The sequence below is a fragment of the Aethina tumida genome, chromosome 1, assembly GCF_024364675.1.
Source record: "Aethina tumida isolate Nest 87 chromosome 1, icAetTumi1.1, whole genome shotgun sequence".
NCBI lineage: Eukaryota > Metazoa > Arthropoda > Insecta > Coleoptera > Nitidulidae > Aethina > Aethina tumida.
The window spans coordinates 48,282,247-48,305,790 of NC_065435.1; the positions used below are offsets into that span (position 1 = coordinate 48,282,247).

The window sequence follows — 23,544 nt, forward strand, 5'->3', positions numbered from 1 at the left end:
ATTAATATTTGTATTGAAGTGACAGAAAAAATATATGGTACAAGTCTCAGCAATTTCACTCGAATACATAAGCGGCGCACGAACGCGTTATTAATTAATAAAAAATTAATGCCGAAAATCTGCAATACATGAACTAAAATGAAAGCAAAGCTGAATAAGTTCCATAATATATTAAGGTAACTGCTCACAGTTTACAATACGTTTGTGTATAACAGGTTTATAATTAATTTAAGTTTCTAACAACCGTAAAGTAGTTTGTTACCGTGATTTAATGTTTTAACGTTTACAACAAAAGTTTGAACCTTTAGTTAAGCTTCACGATTTAGATTTCGGGCCAATGTAAATAATTGTAAGATCTCAATTCGGAAACCCGACAAATTAAAAAAGTTGATTTAGCCTTCCGCATGTTACTTACACCTTTCGTGATCCACTTACCTGAAACAACAGAAATAAATTTGTATTAATCAATTGATGTAATTTTATTATTACGTTAAAATGAGAAAATATTTGAGGTGACGTAAAAAATTAAATATGTAAAAAATACTATTATCAACATTCTACCATTAAGGTAAATGTATTATTTGACATTTTCAGAGTGTTCTGTTTGCTATAAAAAATGAATTAAGAGTAATAAATATTTTTTGTGTAATAAATATTCATAGAATCCAATTTAGACCAAGTAAGGTCAGCAACTTAATCCAACAACCACAATTTAGGAGAGAAGCAAAGTTCCGTAAATGTTACTGTGAAAAACTGATACTATTAATTCAGGTAAAACTCGGTACATATAATAAAATTATGGAAACGAATGCAAACAAACTATACATGCCTGATCATTAGTAGATTTGCATGTACACTTGTAACTTTACAATTTATTGGGGCATTGTTAAATATTGTTAAGTTTCCGAGTGTATTCAATGTAATGAGTCATTATAGATGACTCTCAAACTGAAATTGCGTTGTACCCCATTTTAGTTTTAATTAACCGACTATGTTTACATTCTATAATTCATTAGTTAAACGCACTAATATTCCAATAATTTATTTATGTTAATGTAAATACATTACATAATTGGGTTAAATATATTTTAGTGACAGCCAGTGTTCCATGCTCCATATCCGTATTGCCTAAATAAGGGGAAGATGTAACTGTCAGGTATTCCTAGAATGCTGAACATATTGAGATTGTTAATTAATCGATTATAGCCTGATTGGCAATGTACTAATAGGATTTTCGTAACCTATTTAACTGATAGTCAATTTACTTAGAGGACTATATCAGCGAAAATTAATACTTAAGAGCATCATATTAAATATGCATGGAAATGTGTTAATATAGGACTACTTTGTTGGTAATGCACTAAAGTGCAACAGGTGTGCATTTTGTTAGCGTATTTTTTGTGCGAGCTTCAATAATGGTCTTTGAAATATCACTCATCTCACAATCTCACGGAACAACAATTCGTTTTAATATGCCAGTTTCTATGTTATGATTGATCAAACAACTAAGTCACTTAGTCACATAATTCATCACGTCGGGGAGTTTTTACCTAAAATGTTTTTCCATCGATGAAACTCCCACACAATCAGTGAAAAATTAAATATAAAACCTACAAAACGTTCCATCAATAGAATTGTGAATTATTTCACGTTTTTCCTTAAAGCAAACAGCATATTTCCACTATTTTGGGGATAAAAATAAATCTTTTCGACAATGTGAAAAGCCGCTACGTGTAAAGTCAAAATAACCATAAATATTCCCGTGTTAACAAAAATTCGAAAAGAACGCAACAGCATATAATTTACCGCGACTGTCGAAGAGTTTATTTAAGGGCTGTTTTCGGTATTCTTCGGATTTGGTGGAAAATATTCATAGAAGAACGTAAATGTCAAATACGCATTTTTATAGCGTTTACGCAGTTTCCTGTCGCCCTATTTTCCACTTTTTTTATAACGGAAAACACGACATAAATTCGTGTTTATGTATAGTATTACGTCATCTTATGCGTGGATATAAAATATGGACTATTCGGAACAGTTTTTATAAAATAATTATAAATAATTATGTGATATTTCTTTACTTTGACGTTTGCCTTGTTGAACACGCGTATAGTTCAGTGCGTCGGAAAAATGACGCCCACGTAGTATTTGTCATTGTCTTTTTCTGCGACGAAAAATTCCATGAGAAATTTATGATTCAAACGAAATAAGAAATGAGTAAGTGATATTAAATCTTGTCCTTGTACTTTAAATTGGAATGCATAAGAAATGTGTATCCGTAGCAAATATTACAATCATTGCTTACGTGACAAATCCTCAGTGGCGAAATGTTTTTCTGCGCTACTTGGCGTGATTTATTCTTGTTTGATGTCTTCTAAAAGCTGGAAACGAAAGAGAATAATCTCTTCGGTGGTGTTACGAATGGAATGAAATTAAATTTCGTATACAGAAAATGTACATTTAACATTTTTAATATAGAATGATTTTAATTTAATCAATTTTTAATAATACTTTTGTAAACATATTTAACTCAGGAACGTGATTTTCTAATTACTGAAATTAAACTGAAAATATTCTGCATAAAATATTCTTTAGTAAAAAATCAATCTAGTCTAATTAAAATGTATAAAATATTTAATAACATCTAAATTTACAATTTATTTCACCACTACATCAACACTTGAAAATTTTGCAACGATGCCAAGCCCTGGTGAGTAGAGGACGAGTACATCCATTGATACTCTGGTACATCTGATACTCGTCCCAGTCCTGGTCCTCTGTAATGATCTCATCCTCAAAGCCATCGTCAATTCCGCAATAAGACCCCGGCCTGAATACAAACTGTTTAAAAAAGCGTTGCGTTTTAATTGAAACGTAGACGTGCCCCTTTCTGCAAGTGCTGGCAAATTTTTTCAGTTTCTGAATTGTCTTTTCCATATTTTTATTAAGAAGAAGGAAAGTTCGTAGCGAATAAAAATGCACGTCAAACTGACTGATTGACGTTTAAAAAACACAAGACACAGGCAAATTCGGAAATGCCTGAAACAAACAACGACTCAAAGGAAAATATCACGCCAGCAAAGTCTAAATTGCGTTAGCCCCGTTCCCCCTTTTAAATAATGATCTTTTTTATATTTTCGCTTCCTAATTCAATTTCCGTTTTAGTTGAAGAAGTGAAGTTGTAAAACGCTAAATAAAGCCTCGCCATGTTATTATCTACATGAAAAGAGTGAAACTGAACCTATTTAGAAAATGGGGTATAAGAGATTGCTCTAACATGCACCAAAAGTGCGCTTTGGGACCGCAACTTTCCTAAAACAATTTGTTGTAACTTAAATTGGTTAATTTACCTAAATTACAACATACGAAACTTTAAATTGGGTTTGCGCTTGTTGTTTATATGTTTTAATTTCTGATATTGCTTAATGATAATAATACCAACACTGTAACTTTTCGATAAAATTCCCTACATGGAGGATATTTATGTCTGGACCATTTTGTCCCTTTTTGCATAAATATATTTAGTCGGTGTGGGGATTTTATAATGTTTTAATCAATTCATGTTAGGTTTAGATATCTAAATAAAACTTTTGAAATTCATAAGGTGTTAATGTCGAGACTCTTACGACAATGGCCATTAAGATGAAAAATGACGATTTGCATCTTACAGTATAATACTAAAACGTTCAGTGGAGGTATCGATTTTATTCGCTATAAATGTTTTATTGGTTCCGGCAAGTAGTATTAAACTCCATTTTCATATTCGATGAGCCGTTTTCGACGTATGCATTATAGCAGCTGTAAATTATTTCCGAGTGTGATTCCGTGTTTGCAGTTAATGAATGGGTCAAGAAAACATGTATTTGCACAATACGTGTGCATTTTTCATTAGACATAAAAATATATCGAGAAGAAAGTAAAACATTTATAACCACTGAGGATTATTCTTTTTTTTTTTTGAGTAGCATAGGGACAGTCTTACAAAAGGACGGTCCAGCCAAAGAGATGGGAGTTGTGCGGCATTACATATTTGCCGCCTGAAGGTTTTCATGCCTCAGAATCTGGGTCATAAATTACGAGCAACTTCCACACTCTCACAATAAGAACAAAGAACATAAATTTCAACAGTTTTTCGCTCCCTTTTCTTATCTATTTTTTAATTTCGGCTCGAAAAACTTTACAAATTAAAATTTACGGCTGATTGATGACTCGGCTAAGTGCATTCACAACAAGTTCTTGAAAACTTTTCGACAGTCGAACTATTACTGTCACAACTGAGGATGGAGGTATTTAATTCTGATTGCTACGATTATTAAGTCGCAAAACTACGACTGAATATTTACAAATTCGAAACAACCTTTGTTAAATATTTTGTCAATTATAATAGGCAAAATTGACAAGCTGATGCTGAATCCTATATATCTTTTTGTAAAAAATCCTAGTTTTAATTTGAAATATTGAAACTGTAGTAGATTAACCAAAACAGACATAATAATGTGCGGTATAAATTAATCAACCGCTTTTGCATAAATCCCAGTATTCGCACACACTTTGGTTCGTGAAAAACCGATATCACACGGACAGCAGACGGTATGTTTAACAATTCATATATTTCGCTATAGTTTATTGCGGGATGTCACTGTTGATTTTGAGTGGCATATTTATGCGACAAGCTATATAATATGTAGTGAATTTGGCAATTAATTCCGGCATACAGAGGGTATTGAAAGGATTTGAATGTGATTGACATCATGCGGTTCCATTTCATCACTTCCGATATAATGAAGGCAAAAGCCTTGCGGATAAGTCCCATTAATAGTACAACGAGGCATTAGGGAGGCAGGGGACCTTTCAAGGAGATTTTATTCATGCCATTGGATGTGTTATCGACATTTTCGTCGATATATTTTCGCGTGGTCACCGCCGTTTTCTTAAATTTTACTTACACCTTTTTTTTGGTAACATAAAATTTACTTTTACAAACCATTTCACAATCTTCCAGCCCTTTTATTATCTCGTCCTTTTATTTTCAGATATAACTTTAATATGTAGATATTAACATAATTATTTTATATGCGATAAATCTTTTATTGTCCTCGTAAGCTGCTCTAGTCGCGTGTAGTACGAAATTTATGGCACACATTGCTAGTTATAATTATTATCAATGCATATGTTGGAGGTTAATGCTCTTAAAGAGAACAATAAAATATTTATTGCGAATAAAATCAATATTGCTAACGAGTGTGGTAGCATTTTCAGAATACGATTCCCCACGGAAAACAATTTTAATGGCAGAATGCAGTTTAAGCAATTTTACTAAACTTCCTAAACAAATATAATTTTACATACCATACTTTTTATTTTACATATACATGCTCTTACATTAAGCGAATTATAGTTATTCAATAAAAATAAAATAAATAAAGAGTGAAAGTAAAACTGATCGATGGTTGATTAAAGATCAATTTTACTTATTCTTTTGTATAAAAATACATATCATTATTTAACAAGGGTGCTTAATCAATTGCAAATAGTAGTTTCGAATAGTTTCACGAACAGTGAAAAAAAAAGTAAAACTGGAAAAAAGAACAGGCTAAATTAAGACGCTGCAAAGATCTTCCTGTACTAATTAGCATACTCTTTACCCTCCAATTCATATAATTAGGGAGGCCGCGTAATCAAGCCCATTCATAATCAGCGTAACGTTGAAATTCCTATATTACACCGTCTGCATTTTAAAATTTCCTCCAGATAAAACTAACATCATAAAGTGTGTCCAAATTGCCCGCATAATCTGAACTTATGTCGGCTGCTCTTTCTGATGCTGCAGTAACGAGCAACGGGGCTCCAATAATACAAAGCAGGACGTTTTGTGACTTTCACAGTAATTTCAAGGAAAACTAGGGGATTGAATCTGGGTCGGCGCATGATTGTCAAATAAAAATAATCAATGGACACAACGGTCTTATGGAAAATGAATTCCGGACGTAACTGACCAAATATTATGTCCGTTTGCTGGATCTTACGGATTTTAAGGGGTATTTTAATAAAAAATTTTGCAATCTAATTGAATATCCCAAATGTAAAGTAAAATAGAGACAAGGACAGAATATCTATTTATTTCATTATTCATGTATTAGATGCATTTGTAAAAATTTTATAAATATATTGGCTTAATTTTAAATGGTCCCCACTATTAATTTATTTTATGTATACACACACATAAAGTCAATAAATAGTTATTTATTTTTAAAATAAAATTGGGTTTAATTATGGCAAAATAGGTTCAAATTTATTAAAACACCATTAGTGTGACACGTCGTTGTTAAGATCGATTTACGTCCTCTATACTCGTTAATTGAAAATCCGTAGACATTAAACGCAAACTTCTTTGTATTCGACATTGGGGATTTATCAAGTTTCTAATCAATGATTATTGAGTGAAACGAGAACTGTGGCAGAGCTGCCAACTGAACTAGTTGTAAAAATTCCTCCGTAACCATTAGACCTCCAACCACTCTCTAATATTCTACAATATGATGCCTAATGGAAGGTCCATTAGATGTTGAGACTGTTCCATTCCATTATTTGACTAGTTAAATTTTCACATAAACAACTTCGATTGTCATCATTTTTAGATGGTAAATTTTAAAAATTTATGTTGCTTTGGACATTGTTGCATGTTACATACAATGTGTTTATTTGTAACATTGTACCAACCATCTAATAATTTTTTTTTTTTTTTAATTAAACTTAACACACCGTAATTTTTGTTATGTCCTTTGTACAATTTTGCAGTGGGGTTTATGTCGATTGAATTTTTCATTATACAATAGTAGCTACAAATGATGCTATTCATAAACCACCACAACAGTAATTTAAGGGTCAATTTTCTTTGGTAGCGATCACGACATTGTCCCCTAATGACAGCGAATGTAAGAAAACTGTCTTATTTTAGGACTGAAATCAAATGATTGAAATAAACGTACAAACATATTTCACCCTTTCATAAAAGGCCTCAGTTTCCACCGTAATGATCTTTCGCCGTCATTTTGGCGGTGTCGTGTATCACTCAGTCAGCGGGAATAATCAAAAGGTCATTTGGCAAATGCGAATGTATCGTTTCGAAGTTTATTTTGTCGTGGCGGGCCGTGTAATTTGACTTAATGTCCGCCACGTCATCAGAAAAGTTGGAAAAATCTAGAATGCATTAGACGCATTATGTTTTTGTTTTCTGCTCTAACCGCATTTGATTGTCGTTCGGAATGCTCTCTTGAGTTCCACCGAGGAAATTGCACGGTTTATGTGTTTTGCCGACTGTAATGTGATTTTTGAAAGGAATCCTTTGACAGGATATAACCATTTGTTCTCGTTATTGTTCAGTTTCCATATTTTAGGAAATGAATGGCTCCTAATTAGTTGAAAACGCTGCGCATTTGCAAACTTGTAATATGTACATAAAGACTGAAAAAAAAATAATACAATAAAATGCAAGGTGAAAGGAACAGGCCCAATACAACCCTGTATATTATTACAGTTCATAGAACTACATTTTTTTTTAATTCATAATCATTTTATTAAAACATTTTTTCTCACATCTTATGAATTACAAATGCTTTTTCTTAGTTCCAAGTAAAAAATTCACTGTCGGATAAAAAACCGTCGTAGTTTATAAATAATGCAGGTCTCTGATTCAATCGTTTACCTCCGACACAAATTCGAACTGACCCATCAGCGTTTTATGTATTATTCCGAACAACGTCAAATTTTACAATATGACACACAATTTACATCAATACGATAAATTCTAATCAAGTTTGAAATTAGATCAAATTTCATGATCGTGGTATTCAATTCCTATTCAAATTTGGTTGTAACGAACATATGTGACATATTTCTGTACGCATCTATCTAGCATAGTTTAATTATATTTATGTTCTAATTAAGTTTACTCATCTATTTCACAATTATTGGTATTGCTGTATAATGTATAAACCATTATTAAATAGCAATATAATTATTTATTTCCGTAACTTATAGAATACATACCGACCTACATGTGTGGTATAATAATATACGATTTAGTTGGAGCCTACTATCGACTACATAATTGACAATGCAATGACCTAATTAGGTAATTAGTTGGATCATCCACAAATCAATAAGACAAGATAATTTAATGATATTAAAATATCAGACAGTTTCCAACTAGAAAACAACTCGAACCCATGTTTTGTTTGACTTTCAGCAGGAATCCGGAGGCAAACAACATCACGGTTACATGAATTCCCGAATCTCCCGACAAAGTGAACACACAGACAAACAATAAACATGTATACTTTATCTATTTTCTGTTTTCCAATCGAGTTGATGTGAAATAGGTCCCGAACTTTTCCATGTAATAGTCGGTTTTTGACAATATCGCTGTCTATTTTTCATTGGAATCAGCTCAAATGTCAGACAGCTTCACGTCCTCTACATTTTACATTCGGTCATTTTATATGATAAATGACCGCGATCAACGCCACGTTACGTTTCAAAACTCAGTCTGAATATCAATCCTGTTCGGAATTTAATTTCTACGTTCGAGTTTTTAGATTTATAGCTACATCCGCGGCGCGTATATGTGATAAAAGGAATGTTCGTATGAGCTCGGCCTTCCACTAAAGAACTTTATAATTTATACTCGTTTACGTCATAAAAATATTAAAATAATAAACGCCATGGCAAACAACAACGTCTAAACTAATAAAAATAATATCATGCAGCAAAATATTAAATAAATATTTAAAGGGTCCCCAACAGCAAAAGCAAGAAGTTATTAATTAATGTGCGTGGTACAATAAACCCGAATAAAATAATTTATTGGTGTAAATGCAACAATTACAACCGTTGAAATTTCACTAAATAAAATTCTATTTGCAGATATCATTGTGTATTTTATCAGTTCATAAGTAATTTAAACAACAAATCATGATTTAATTAAATTTATTGTTCGTGACATTATCGAATTTCCACCATTAAAATCAAATCGAAAAGTTCTATTGAAAAGTATCGCTTCCTAACAAATGTCGCCAAATTAAAATCATAAAGCTCCGATATAAGTTTTCAGCGGAAACTTGTCTCATTCAATTCCATTTTATATTTTCACGCCCCCAATATATACCATTTTATAATTCAATTATCCCACAGTTTTCCCATTTGATTTGCATCTGTGTTACTTTCGAGAGTCATTCAGACGCTGCACTCAAGTTTTCCCTCCACTTGACGGGAAAATCTTTCAAAATGTATTTCGCGACGACGTCCTATAGTATATTTGATCTGTGCTGATTTACTGTAAAATGCGAACAAGAAATATGGAGGACTGGGGCCTGAATTTCCCTTTGAAGTTCTTCTCCTGGAGAAATTGCTGTTTTTATATGGGATGATGTTTTTATTATATGGAGTTATGCTTTTCAAGAAATACAAGTATGGATGAAAGGAAATAACACGTTTTATTCTAAAGAAGCGCAAACCTAATATGATATTAATTAAACGTCGGCTTCCCTTTTATTCACTTTAAGTAATTTTCTAATTAAAAGAATTTTTTTCGATAATACCCAACGTACTTAAAACAAGTGTTTCCTCGCCAATGGAAACGAAAACGAACGTTTTTCCGCCCTGAAAACACGGTGGTTTACACAATACCACAAAAAGTATACGGCAAGTATGAATTTAGAAAAAGTTTACGGCAAAAAACTGGCACGTTAAAAAGGCAAAGCCAAATGAAAACGTTCATTTTGACACCTGTACGACCTGAAAGGTTCGAATCGTTGGCGGAGCTTGCGGTGGCCTTTCACGATGCATGGATATGGCGGCGTGCGGGTTCCTCGAATACGGATATGTGGCACGTGTCGCTTGAGGTAGACGGATTGACTGGCAGCAAACGTCACTTGCATGAGGCACAGTCATAACGATGTGTGTGCATGCATCGTCGGAACGGCGTACCTCGAATCTGGCGCAAAAGCGGAACGCTGATATTCACTCTCGGAGAACTAAATTAGTTCTTGCAGTTTTAACGCTTCATTTATTATTTATACTACGTGTTTAACAAAAGTTGAAAGGTTCGTTCAGCCGAAAGCCACATTACGATTTGCATTTAATAATAATAACTAATTGACTGTAATAAATGGCATGTAAATTTAATAAAATATTAACGTTGGAACTTTTTTATCACTATTAATACTTTTGTTTATCAGTTATGTAAAAACGTCCATATAAATAAGGGTGCGAATAATCTATGCTAATGAGCCAGGTTACGCGTTAGACGTGGAAAAAGGACTGTATCTAAATCGTAATCAAGCCATTTCTACATATGTAATTTTTTTCACGCTGTGCTCAATTAAGCGATAATGTCACCTGTCACATTTTATTCAGGCGCAACGAAACGGTTTCCGACGATGGAGATATGAAAAAATCTCATTATGTTCCCTAGAACCGATGCGAAAATGATTCTTCATTAGTGAATTTCTCAGAGGGAAATTCATTATAATACATGTAAGCGGACGTCACCGTCAATATGGAAGAGATGAAAAATGGAGCGCGCATTATGACAACAACAAAACATACGTTTCTAAAGAATAAAATATCAACGTTAAACGTTGGATTCGGCCGTAAATTCAATACGTACGAGCCCATTAATAATGAAAAATAAAAAAGTAAAAATAATAACCGAACCACAAACAAATCATTCGGATTTTTAAATTTCTGCTAAATGAAAATGTACAGCTTTTTTGGTGGATTAACTGTTTTGTTTAATGAAATTTAATATTTTTTCATGCAAGTTTATTATTGGAATGTTTGTGTACAAAATATATGTGTAGTACAAACGAAAACCAGTTATTGTAAAAATATTGTACACAATTTTACTGTTCTTTATTAGTTTCAAACATATTTATCAGACAGTTTATTTATACAATTTGTATTAAAAGTAAATATTCGAAAACATTTTTTAAATTGGAAATCTCTATTGTTTACACAATTCATTGTATGTTATGGATATCGGTAAAAATACAAGCCAAAAAAGTTTTAATAATCAATTTGGAACATGACGACAACAAGTACTAAACTAAAAATGTTAAAAGGCCTGAACAGGAAGCTCTAAGGAGGATTGTGTGGGACAGAATTAGTGTCAGAACTGCATATTGCAGGCTTCAATCAATCACTCGAATAAAGCGTCTTAAACGACGTCATTCAAAAATTATAATACATCAAAACCGAAGTCTATTTTTGTCGTAGACCAAGCTTCTTATTTCTTGATCGTCTTGGTGGCTCAGTTCGTAACAGCGGCGTCATCGACTGTGCAATAAAGACCGCTTATTATAATATAAAACAGATTTTTTGTGTGTGATTGATGTTAGAATGTAGGCACGAAACAGTGGAACTAATGACACATACACGACACAATATGTCCGCACTCGGTGACATCACCACTTGGTACACCCCCGAAATTTCGAGAGGGCGTTAGCTGCCTAATGGATTGTGCATTATTGTTTAATTGCTACAATAGGAGGGTTAATTTTACCCAATACGGAGGATTTCTTCGCTAATCGTAAGAACTTAATAGCTTGTAAATTGGTTCGGGGAAAATTATGATTGTAGTAGTTATTACAGTGGGATCTGCTCTTGGCTTGTTACTGTGATTCGGAAAAATTGCTCATTAATAATAAGTGATTTATTTTGGATCATTGACTTTATTGCCCCATAACAGTAAATTTGTTGCCTATTAAATGTTAATATTTTGTATTTATTTTTGTACATTATACCTCACAATGTAAAAGTTATTGAGTTTAAAATAAAAAATTGAATTTAATTTAACTGATTAATAACAAAAATTCACAAAAATGGCACAGCTAAAAACCAAACCTTTGATATCACCTGGTTTTTATAAATCGGCATCTATTAATCACTGCATATTTATTAAAACAATCAATTTCTGCCGTGATCGGGGAGGGTTATAAAATATAATACAGCCCGGGGGTGAATATATTTGGATAAAACAGCCATAAATTTAAATATATAACAAAAACCGATGTAATGCTAAAGAAATATATTAAATTTTATTGTTTTTGATATTTGTGAAAATATAAGTTTCGGGTCTACCTTTTCTTTTTTCGCATATCCCGACTATCAATATCCATCAAACATTTACGTTTTACGAAAGGGAGAAATTTTACGACGAGAACATACCCTTTGGCTGATTCACGTAATCCAGAAGCAATCAGCCACGAATGGAGTGTATAAACGTTACTTTCACGTTCAATTTTAGAACGAAAATAAAAGTGAAATTAAATTTATGCCCAAATATTTATTCAACTCTGAACACGTAAACAGCCGAATTTTTAGCCTAATTGATACGGCAAATGTGTGTTTTATTAAAATCGAGAGGAGCGCATAAAAAAAAAATCGTAACCAAATTTATTTAATTCGTTTCACACGATTTCGTCCGATAGTATGTTTAATGGAACAAAATTAATTGTGTATTGGCAAAATTCTATTAAATATACATAATTTAATTTTTATTAAATAAACATCATTTAAATATATTCAAATGCATTTTTAATATACGTTAATTAATTCATATAATTGTTATAATTACATTCAGTTATTTACAATGTAAATCCGATTCGGGTTTAATCTAAATACTCGTTTTTCGTAACCTCGCTTCATCCCTATATTTACTACACCCGCATTAATGTGATATAATTCGCGAAGTTTTCTGGGATCTCGCCCGATACTTTTATTATCTTTGTTATTTATTATCTTGTTAGTAAAAAATTCAGGATTTCAAACTTTATCTCCTCAAAGTTTATCACAGTTTAGAACACCCCATTATTCGCAATCAGCATCGTTCCTCCGGGTACAATAAGGAATTAAGTGTAAAAGAGAAAATTAAATTACAGTTTTTTCACTCGGTTTTATTACAAGGTCTGGGAGGAAATTAACCCTATTTTATATATTTCTTTTTCATAGAACACCATAAATAGAACATGTTAAGAAATGTACAGTATCGGACAAAATTAGAGAGGCTTTCTTTATCTTTAAGTACTAAACAGTATATACTTACGAGGCTGACTTTTATTCCATTAAATAATAAAATAAAAAAATAAAATTAAATAATAAAATACACATACACATAAATTATGTTGTTTTTTGACGAAACATTTCACGTTAACGATGACATCAAAAAATAAAATCACAAAATTAGAACGACTCTTTATACACATTTAAAAAATTATAAGTAAATCCAACACAAATTGCCGAATATTTAATATTTAGTCCAGTATCCCTTATTGGCTATAATGTCCTCACATCTTTTTGGTATAGATGAGATTAGACTGGAAATTATTTCCTCGTCTATGTTGTTTCAAACATTTTTGATTCGTTCAAACAAATTTGTTTTATTTGTGATGCAATTTGCTCTAATTTTCTTATCCATAATCTCCCACAAGTTTTCGACTGGATTAAGAACGGGAGATTAAGCTGGCCACTTTATGACATTGATTTTTTGTTGAACAAATCATTTTTTAACAAGCTTGACAGTGTTTGGGGTCACTGTCATACTGAAATCATTCATGCCTTCTATTTTATGAAGAGGAAAAACAACCCCAAACCATAACACCACCTTCATGTTTAATAGCTGTTGTAACATATTTTGAAAGAAGTCTACTGTTTTTAGGACGACGAACCATTCTTCCGAAAATATTATACTTGGATTCGTCCAAAAATAATACTTTTTCCAATCTCTTGCCGTTCAGTTCCGATGCCCATGAGCGAAAAGAAGTTTTGCCTGTCGATTCTTTTTTGAAAGAATTTTTTTTTGCTGGACGTCCTGGCACCTATAAACGACTCTGAATTATCCTGGCACTAATTGATTTATCTCCTAAATCTCTTAAAATTTGAGTTGAGGATTCCTTGGATTAATTCTAATAAATATTGTTGTTGGATGTTTTTCTGTTTCCTATACTCCGTTTTCGATTCTCCGCACTTTCATGAACTCGATATTTTAATTGTTTTTGATACCACTTGTTTTGATACAAGAAACTGTAGGCTTATGTATGAAATATATAAATACGACTGAAAAAGACTCGAATTAAAGCAAAATTTTGTCACATACTTTTTTTTGATTTTTGGAAGTAATTAAATAAAACTGTTTCTCTCCTACTAACCATGAAAAATGTGTGGAACATAAATGAAATAAGAGAACGTTTTGAAACAATTTATTTAATATTTAAGATAGTCGTTCTATTTTTGTCCGATACTGTATATAATTTAGAGTTACTTATTTGGACAACGCTTTAGTTTTTAATTACATTTTATATTAACATTGTGGGATTGTGGGATATCGGTTATACCACAAATATTTTTAACGTGTGGCGATTATTAATTATGAAAATTTTAAACTTTAATATTTATGAAATTCATAAAAGCCGCAACTGCGTGAATTTTATATCGTTAAGTTAAGTTGGAAAGCAAAGTTTACTGATTCCATATACATGTTAAATATTTAATATTTTAAAAGGTACGTTTTTCTCGAGCCTTCGTTCCCTCCGATGTTATATAAAATCGTTTTATTATACAAATATACCTCTAATTAATATTTAATGAATCATACTTAATTGGGTATAATAAAAACTTCCTTGTTTATTTGTGGGGAGTCGAACTATCGAATAAAATCTCCCCGTTCCGAATATAATATGGCAGGTATCCATCATTTGACTGAAATCCACGCAGTAGAATGCCATCTTATCACGCCACCGCACAATTCCGTGAATTATTTAACAACCTTCATTGAGGGGATGAATATTTGTTTGGCAACGTTTCCATTCGTAATAGGGATGACGGCCATTGTGTAAATAATTAATGTGGCAGTGGTCTACATATTTTGCATACGAATGGATTTCCTTCCCGAAAATTTCCAGTTGCACCGCACAAGTGTTCTTAATAAACTTGCCGCGCTAATTTCAATACCGTCTGATGGCTTTTAAATGCGGTCTTGGAGTGACATTGACTGATGGCGGGCGGCTCAGATTTGCATTTTGTTGCGAATAATATTTGGCGGTGTCGAGGGGAAATGTATAATGTTCGGCTGCACATTTCCACCCACTGACATGGTTTGGCGGACCTGGAGCTGTGGATGTGCCATTAAATTACTAATACATCCATTCAGGTCCAGCAACAACTATTGTGTTAGCGCGAAACCAAAAACAATACAGATCTGCGTTAATTAATACATGCTGTACGCGTGTGCCCTACAAGAATTTTATTTTATGTTACCGATTTTACTTCGACTGTGAATAAACGAAAAACGCCAACTTTCCACTGTGTTAAATAAACGCAAACAGCAACAACAATTTAATTATACATGTTAATGCCAACCATCAACAACAATTAAAGTAATTTTTATGCCAAACTAGACATGTAAGGTTGTTGGACAAGAAGCGCCTAATTTTCTACTACAAAGTTTTAGAGACTCCCTCAGGAATAAAATTTCCTACAATAACAACAGTTAAACTAAACTAACAATTCCAGTTTATTGCTGTTTAAATTTTTATTTTCTTACTAGTGGTAATAAATCTCCATTATACAATTATAATTTTAAACAGGTACGAGGGCAAAAGTTAAATACAATTTTATTTGTCGCAATAATACACTTATGACGTTGATCAATTTTGAAGCAATAAAAATGTTAATTTTATGCTAATAAAACGGGCATATCTGATCAACACGATTAGTTTGTTTGGTTTGAACGTGTAAAATGATCAATGAAATTGCAATAAAACAGTTTTTCCTCGCGCCAATTAATCTCGTTGTTCGGAGCACCTTATTAAACATCCCGGTGGCATTGTATTTTTGCAGTTAACGGCGCGCTTAATTTATTTTCTGAATGACGGGGTCATTACGTTTAAATAGCGCAGTAAGACTATATTTCAAAAACGAATTGCCAACGGTGGAAAGCCCGTATCAGCTGATATGCATGTTAATGAAGCCATTAGAACAAAAATTGTTTCACCAGAGGATACAATTTTATTTACAAAATGAGCACCCGGATTTACATAAATGAGAAATTAATTTCGGCGTGGACGGAATTTGAATTTCATTGCGCACTTTATTGGTCACTTGAAATTTTCGGGTGGAAAAAAAAAAAAACGCGGTTACGATAAATTATGTAATGATACGAAATTATGGTGTAGTCGATGGTGCACGTACGGCCGTGACAATTTCGGCTTAACATGACAAACCGTTTAATTTGTATTACAAAATGTTTTTTTTACTAAAGTCACGTTTCAAACTGCACCATTCGGTTTTGCAACTTTTCAATGTAGCTATGCATTTGTGCTAAATCACATTTAAATAGGAAATTATTTTACATTTGTTTCAAAACTTCCCCATCAATTACTCACCCAGTTTTGATGATAAAGTTAATGAAACCATATTATTACAACCGCCCTTGTCTGAACAGATATTTTCTGTCAAATTATTAATCCAAGAAGGAAGCACGGATAAAATTAATTAACATGAACTTTCCCAAAAGTAATAAAACTCAAGGTTTTATAAAAGAAGTAACTTTTAAATTCTTTCAAAAATTTTCTCCGATAATTCATTGATCAGGAACATCATTTCCCTTTTTATTTATTTGTTTAACTTTAATTACTTTTGTAAGTCCATTATTAAGTAAAATAATAAACGCTTAATAACTGTAAAATTAATTTGTCTTACGACGCTTAGAGGTATGTTTGCACGTGAACAATAAGACACTCGGTGTATGGTTCTAATAACGTTTATTGCGGTGGAACGGGATGCTCGGAGCCAAGACCCGAGGCAAGGTTGCAACTCTGTATGTATAATCTGAGAACTACTGAGCGAGAGTGAGGGTGAGAACGGGAATAATTCCGGCACAGGTTACCAACAACTCTAAGACGGTTAAATATCGGTGATTTAGTGCAAATTTGGCTTAAAACACTGAATAGAAAACGAAATTTGCAATATACAACAAAAACATCGAATGTGTAACGATGGTCGGCATAGTTTCATTAATTAATAAATATTCACCGCATAAATTCTATTTCATGTCATTTTCAGTGGTCCTACAAACATGTCATACAAATAAATATCATATATTTCAACTTAAATAAACATTTTGCTTTGATGTTGGGGCTTTTATATAAATATCGACTGTTTGAAATACTATGATCATTCGCCGGTACTTGTCAAATATGGAAATTAATTATTTTGGATGCACGATTAAAATCGCCTTTATAAACTCGACGCATCCTGATGCATTAAGTTAATAGGATTAGTGAATAATATATTTAAAACAATATAACATTTTTCCACGACTAAAGATTTGTTGTCGCGTAAATTGATATTTTAAGTAAACTTGCGACCATTATCGGCCACATTTTTATAAGCTTAAAAGGTCAATCCTGATAATCTCACAATCCTGGATTAAATCGATTTTCGATTATTCTAAAGGTATCAGTTTAACCTACGATTTACACGGCCAGAAGCCTTAAAACTTGCACATATTGTGTATAACTAAAAGTTATTAACAGTTACAAAACTCCAACAATATTTTACGTAAAAATTGAAATAAAAATTATTGGTAAAATTTTATTATGTCCATAATACACTATTTTTATTTGGCTAACAATATAATTACTAAAACTGTTTGTACATTCGCATGTATACGCAGAATATTTTTATTACCATAGAATGAAAACTAACATTTATAAACGGCAACAATATTTGAAAATTATTCCTAAAATGAACACAGAATATATTGATTTTTATTCGAGTGCATTACAAATCATAATTTTAATTGTCAATATTCCACTGTTCCAATTTCATGCTGTTTTCGAAATAGATAAACAGAAATTTATTTACTCACTTAATTTTTAATGCCATGGCTCGCAATTTCGCGGTACCATTTATAAAAATGTCGCATGTGAGCTTAAATGGTTTTACTGAAAAAAGTTGCATATGTTTCACAAAGCTTTTATTATCTATTTTTACGAACGAAAAGTAAAATATACTGAGAAAACCTACATAATAAAATATAAAATATTTTGATAAATATTTACACTGTTTTTATTTGCCTTTTCCGGGTTAACTTTCGACTTTTTATGTGACAAACTATCCGGAGTCCGTAATAGAGTACAATCACAACAGAACAATATAAAATACAAAGAAGATGCAAATGGATGTGTAAATTTACACAATTTATAGATAAATATAGAGCAACGTAGCAGCATTAGCTTCCCTTACCAAGCAAATAATCTGCAGTTGACCCTTGTTTGTGTATAAAGTGTTACGTTACAATCTGAAGGGATTACTTAAAACTAGGGGATAAAATTCTGTAATATGAAGTCACTGCGTGTAATTCTAGATGTGGTCCAGATTTAAAATTAATCCGGGATTCATTGATTCAAGTTCATTATTATGTTTGGTATTTTCAAAGGGTGTGACATGTTTGATATATTAATCATTAATTATCTCCGAATCCGGGTTTAAATCCATTTGAAATTATTTATGCGAAAATAAAAAATATTCCGCCGTGTCATTTTTAAATTAATTACAATTCGATCAAAACAGATGCCTTTAAATGAAAATGAATAATCTCATATTTATAATTAATATTCTAGATCTAGGTCTCTTTTCATATTATTATTTTTATATTTTTCATATTAAATTAAATTTTTAAATATTAATAAAGATATTAATTATTAAAAGTCATTTTTTTAAAATATATAAGATATTTTATAAGTCACTAATTTGCCAGTCTAATCTACTGTAAGAAGAGATTAGGGTTCTTAGGTCTTAATGTAATCACGGATACTAATCACTAAGCTTGTTAAATTAAAATCCTTTCATTGAATACTTCTACAATTGTCATCGATATTTGAGATCCACAATGTCTTCATTTTCAAATAAGATTTTTTACATTTATTCACGTTTTGGAAATTAGATTTTGGAGAAATTTTGAGTAAAATCATTACAGTATAGTACAAAACATTTGTATAATTATATTGCCTAATAATGGTGTTTAAAAAAATATTTAAATTTTATTTATATGCAAAACGTGTATATTATAATCTCGTTTGATACCTTCGTACACTTAAGATGGTGCACCAACACAGACAACTCCGATGCAAATTCTGAATGACTTTCGCCAGTACAAATTTCACCGTTTTACTGACTATTGTCGCATAATTTATTTTTGTTTATTTCAGTTGACATTGAATCCAATGATCTCACAAAAATGACTATAAATATTATCAAAAGAAATTTAAATATTTCCATGTAAATGTCCTAAAAGCTTTTATTATTCAGTAAGAAAACCCAGCGCAAAGATACTTGTAAAATTAGTTGCTTGTCATTATTTCCTCCAACGGGTTGTAAATATTTGTGAAAGAAAAATGTTTTACGCACTGTTAAATACTTTACATTTAATGTCCCCGCATTTCAGTACAATTGTAAGTTTTATTTTTTCTTTGAAAAGTATCCTGAAAAATTATTTTTTCATGCACCAAAAGATTAAAAAAAAATTGTATTAACATAATTCTTTACAACATAAAATGTTTAAAATGAAAAATTAACAAATAAACTTTGTAGCGCTATTTATAAAAACGTGTCACGTTTCTTGAAAAAAACATACCTATTGAAAGAATGAAGAAAAGAACGGCTAAGCGTATATTCTCCATAATGCCTGATGAGGTTTTCAGATAAAGCATTCACTGGCACAATCTTCTTTTATCATATCCATGAAGTTCTCCTACAGTAAACTATGCACTTCTAACACTATAAAACTCCAATTAACTATATAACTTGATTAAATCTCCTCAACTACCATAGCTCAGCTGTCTTCAGTTGTCTTCAATAATAATTACACTAACAGATCTTGATCACAGAGAAGATGAAGAATGTCACTAACAACACTGAAAAAATCCCCGACTTTCAACTATTTAAACAATGTTTTATTATCCTATTGACAACTAATTTTATATATTAAATATTAAGCAATAAATATATTATACAGTTGTGTGAGTGCAAATTCAAAAATTGTATTTCACGCGCTTATCAGGTGGCGCTCTATTTCGCGTGTCTTTCAGGAAAATCATTCCCCTTGTTACCGACACTGCCTGAACGACGAACGGACGCAGATTGGCGTCTGGACGCCTGGAGAGGCCGTAATATTTTGGCGCCTGCGTCCGCCGTTCTAATTCTATTATGATTATAGTCGCCCGTTGATAACGCTGATTTTATATTGATAGAGGACACAATCCTTCGTTAGGGTGTCGCGGATTTTAATGGTTCTATTACACAAGTTTGTGCCGGATATGTTGTGTTACACTAATTAGATTTGACGTCCTGATTATCGGCTCTGTTACGTTACAAAGAAATTATTATGATGTAGCTGGCCCTTTTTTTATGTAGCTTTCTTTGGAGCAAATTTATGAGGAAATTACTTGTTAGCATGAAAAAAACGTATTGTTACCAACACCACACATAAATTTAATTGTGACGAAAGGGAAATTGCTACAAATATTTTATCATGTGATAATACGTATTTACCTTTTCGAATAATTTTATGTGCCTTCAGTGACTAAAAGTGAAACATTTCAACTCGAAATGCAACGCAAAACGTTCCATTCAAGTATGTACAATTAATCTGCATTTTAAATTTTTAAATTGGAAAATGTTTTATTTCGGCCAACTCGTTTTAAAAATATCAATATTGTACACGAGCAACTGTCTATTAAATTTTGAATCATTCGTAAAAATTATTGTAAAGTTTCTCGTTGAATGTATCCGACAAAACAAATATTAAAAAATATAAAAAAGTCCTTCGATAAAAAACCCTTAGAGCGTGAATAAAAAACCAAAAACTAAAATAAACATGAATGTTTGTCATAAACACTTTAATTTCGTCACACGATACAAACTAATTGCGGGCGTAAACAAAACGAAACAACAGAGGCCGCAAAACAGTCCGCAATTTCTCTGTCGCCGTGTAACATTGGAGAACCATTTGTTGGAATTCACAGCCGCCACATTTCTACTAAAATTGACCTGTTATATTATTCTAAACAATATCAATAACATAATTATCTGATTAAACAATAAATTTGCAATAAATATTAATTTCATCGACTTTTGGATTAATAAAATCCATCTCTTCTTTTTCATTGTATTTTTGTTTTCGGTGACTTTTAAATTTAAAAATGTAAATTTAATTATCAGTAATCAACTCAATATCAGAATTTTTAACATTTTAATTATTCATTTTTATACACATGCAAACTATTTTGAATAATTATTTAAATTTCTGTGTATCAAAAGAGATTTTTTGTATACACTCAGTGTAGAAGGGTTTTTGTGCTACACTTTTTTCTTGTACAATTTTTGTACGTGTTAAATCCGTATAATACAGACACGGTTTTTCATTTCACCTGTTGTGTTTAAAAAGATTCTTTCATACGATTCGAATGCCGTCAGTACGAAGGCATGCAATTTTTAGTCATCCAAGTGACTTTGACAGGGAGTGAATTATTGGTTTAAAAGAGGCAGTAGTTTCGTTTGTGGAAATTGTCAATCGGATGAACAGGAGTCAAAGCAGTGTCTGGAATTGTTGGAGAGCGTGGTCATGAACGACGTGCGACAGGTTCAGTCAGGAAGACGTCGAGTGACAAACGAACGTCAAGTCCGCCGCCTTAGAACTTTGACACAATGAGATTGCTTTTAGCCAATTGTGGAATTGCCAACCACTGGTTTAAAGAAGGAGGAAGGTTTCTTCCAATGCAAACTGTTTGCCGCAGAATTTGATCTTTTGTTTTTTTCTTAACCTCTTCTCACATTGCAATATCATCGTCAAAGATTATAGTGGTGAAGAGCGCGACAGCTTTGGAAGGGAATGAAATCGTGATGAGTCTCGATTTTATTTAGCCATGCTTGAACGGATATGTGTAAGAAGGCACCGCGGAAAAAGTCGAAATCCTCAATTTTTTGTTGAGAAGACAGTATGTCGAACAGTTTTTATTGGAGACAATTTGACTGCCAGCGATACATCTAAGAAATTTGATTTGTTTCCGATGTTTAATTTATTACCATGATCTCCAGACATCACTTCCGAATTCAACCCACTCTCTTCAGTGACATTCAAAGGTGGCATGAAAAAGACGATATTGACCACCTCATTATATCAATACCAAGACGAGGCAATGAGTATCTTGATCATCATGGATGCAGTTGAAGACCAACTCATTAGTTTAAAAAAGAGATGATGATTATATTCGATATTTTTTTAATCATCACTCTCGATTACCCCAAACTCTACATCTAAAATAAATGAAATCTGGCCACTGGATCTATGTTGTTCTATTTTCTATCCCTGAGTATAATTTCGTGTGAAGCAATTTTTTTAACATCTAAAGAAGTAAATTACCTCTATTATTTCAATTTTCTATCACGCATTTCCTCTGAGCTAAAAATTATTTGTAATGTTTATTTTTGTAACCGTAACCAAATGGCACTTATGTTACTTAATTTTCAATTAGCAAACTTTGTGGAAATGCTTTTATTGTTGTCCCACTTGCTTCTTTGTGATAAAAAAGATATTTCTGAAATGGTTTTTTATCCTAAATATAAGAAATAACATCCCTCCGTTTACTTTCACACAAAGGCGAGCTCCTTCGATGACTTCTTTAAACACGCAACGTGACTCCATCTATCATTTAATTTTTCGCTGAATATTGTGCTGAGTCTGAAGCTTAGGTCACGATGAGTTTGAGTTTATTAGACAGTCGGACCCGATAGAAACCACTCTGGAGCCGTTGGATATATAAAATTGAAATCTCAAATGCAGAAGAGAATAGTGAGAAATAGCCAAAAGGAATATTATTTATTTAAATTTTAAATAGTATTTTAGCCAGGAATATTTGTGTATTATTAACAATATTTACCCAATTAATAACTGGAATAACTTGTTGAATTATACTCGTTATATTATAAATATGTATAAATAACACTGTTTTATTATCCCTCAAGTACTTCAATTCATTCAGAAATTCATCCCCCTATATTTCTACTTTAATACAGCGACACTTTAGTAAGATTTGACGTCAATTTATATAATTTGTAAACTTTAAATTGAAAACGTCAAGTTTGAAATAAATTATGCTGACAGCACTACTCTTTGTAACTTCACACATTCCTCTTCCAGGTGTTCGGGAATAAATTAGAACCAAGAAATGTGAACGAATAAAACACAAGAGGACGATGTTATATAATTTATATACCGAAAAGAATTGCTGGCATATTTTAAATTAATATTAAAAAGAATAACATTTCATTTATTTACTATATTTAACATGCATATTAAAGTTTCAAAATAAAAATCATATAAATAAATCGCAAAATTTAATGTTCATACTAACTAATAATGAATATTTCATTGGTTGAAAACCTCAAAGATTATGACAGAATCAATCAGCGACAAAATTCAAA

General features: G+C 31.9%; 1 protein-coding gene across 3 annotated transcripts in view; it reads right to left on the reverse strand.

Moving 5' to 3' along the window:
- The window catches only part of LOC109595704 (zwei Ig domain protein zig-8), a 270,657-nt gene that overhangs the window by 194,323 nt on the left and 52,790 nt on the right, over nt 1-23,544 (reverse strand). For 2 of the 3 annotated variants that reach the window (XM_020011123.2, XM_020011122.2), the window contains exon 1: nt 19,697-20,158. The exons of the other annotated variant lie outside the window; for it this stretch is intronic. In XM_020011123.2, the coding sequence (XP_019866682.1) occupies nt 19,697-19,772 (76 nt within the window). In that variant the 5' untranslated portion in view covers nt 19,773-20,158. Of the gene's footprint in view, nt 1-19,696; nt 20,159-23,544 lie in introns of those variants that run through there. 3 annotated transcript variants of the gene reach the window in all.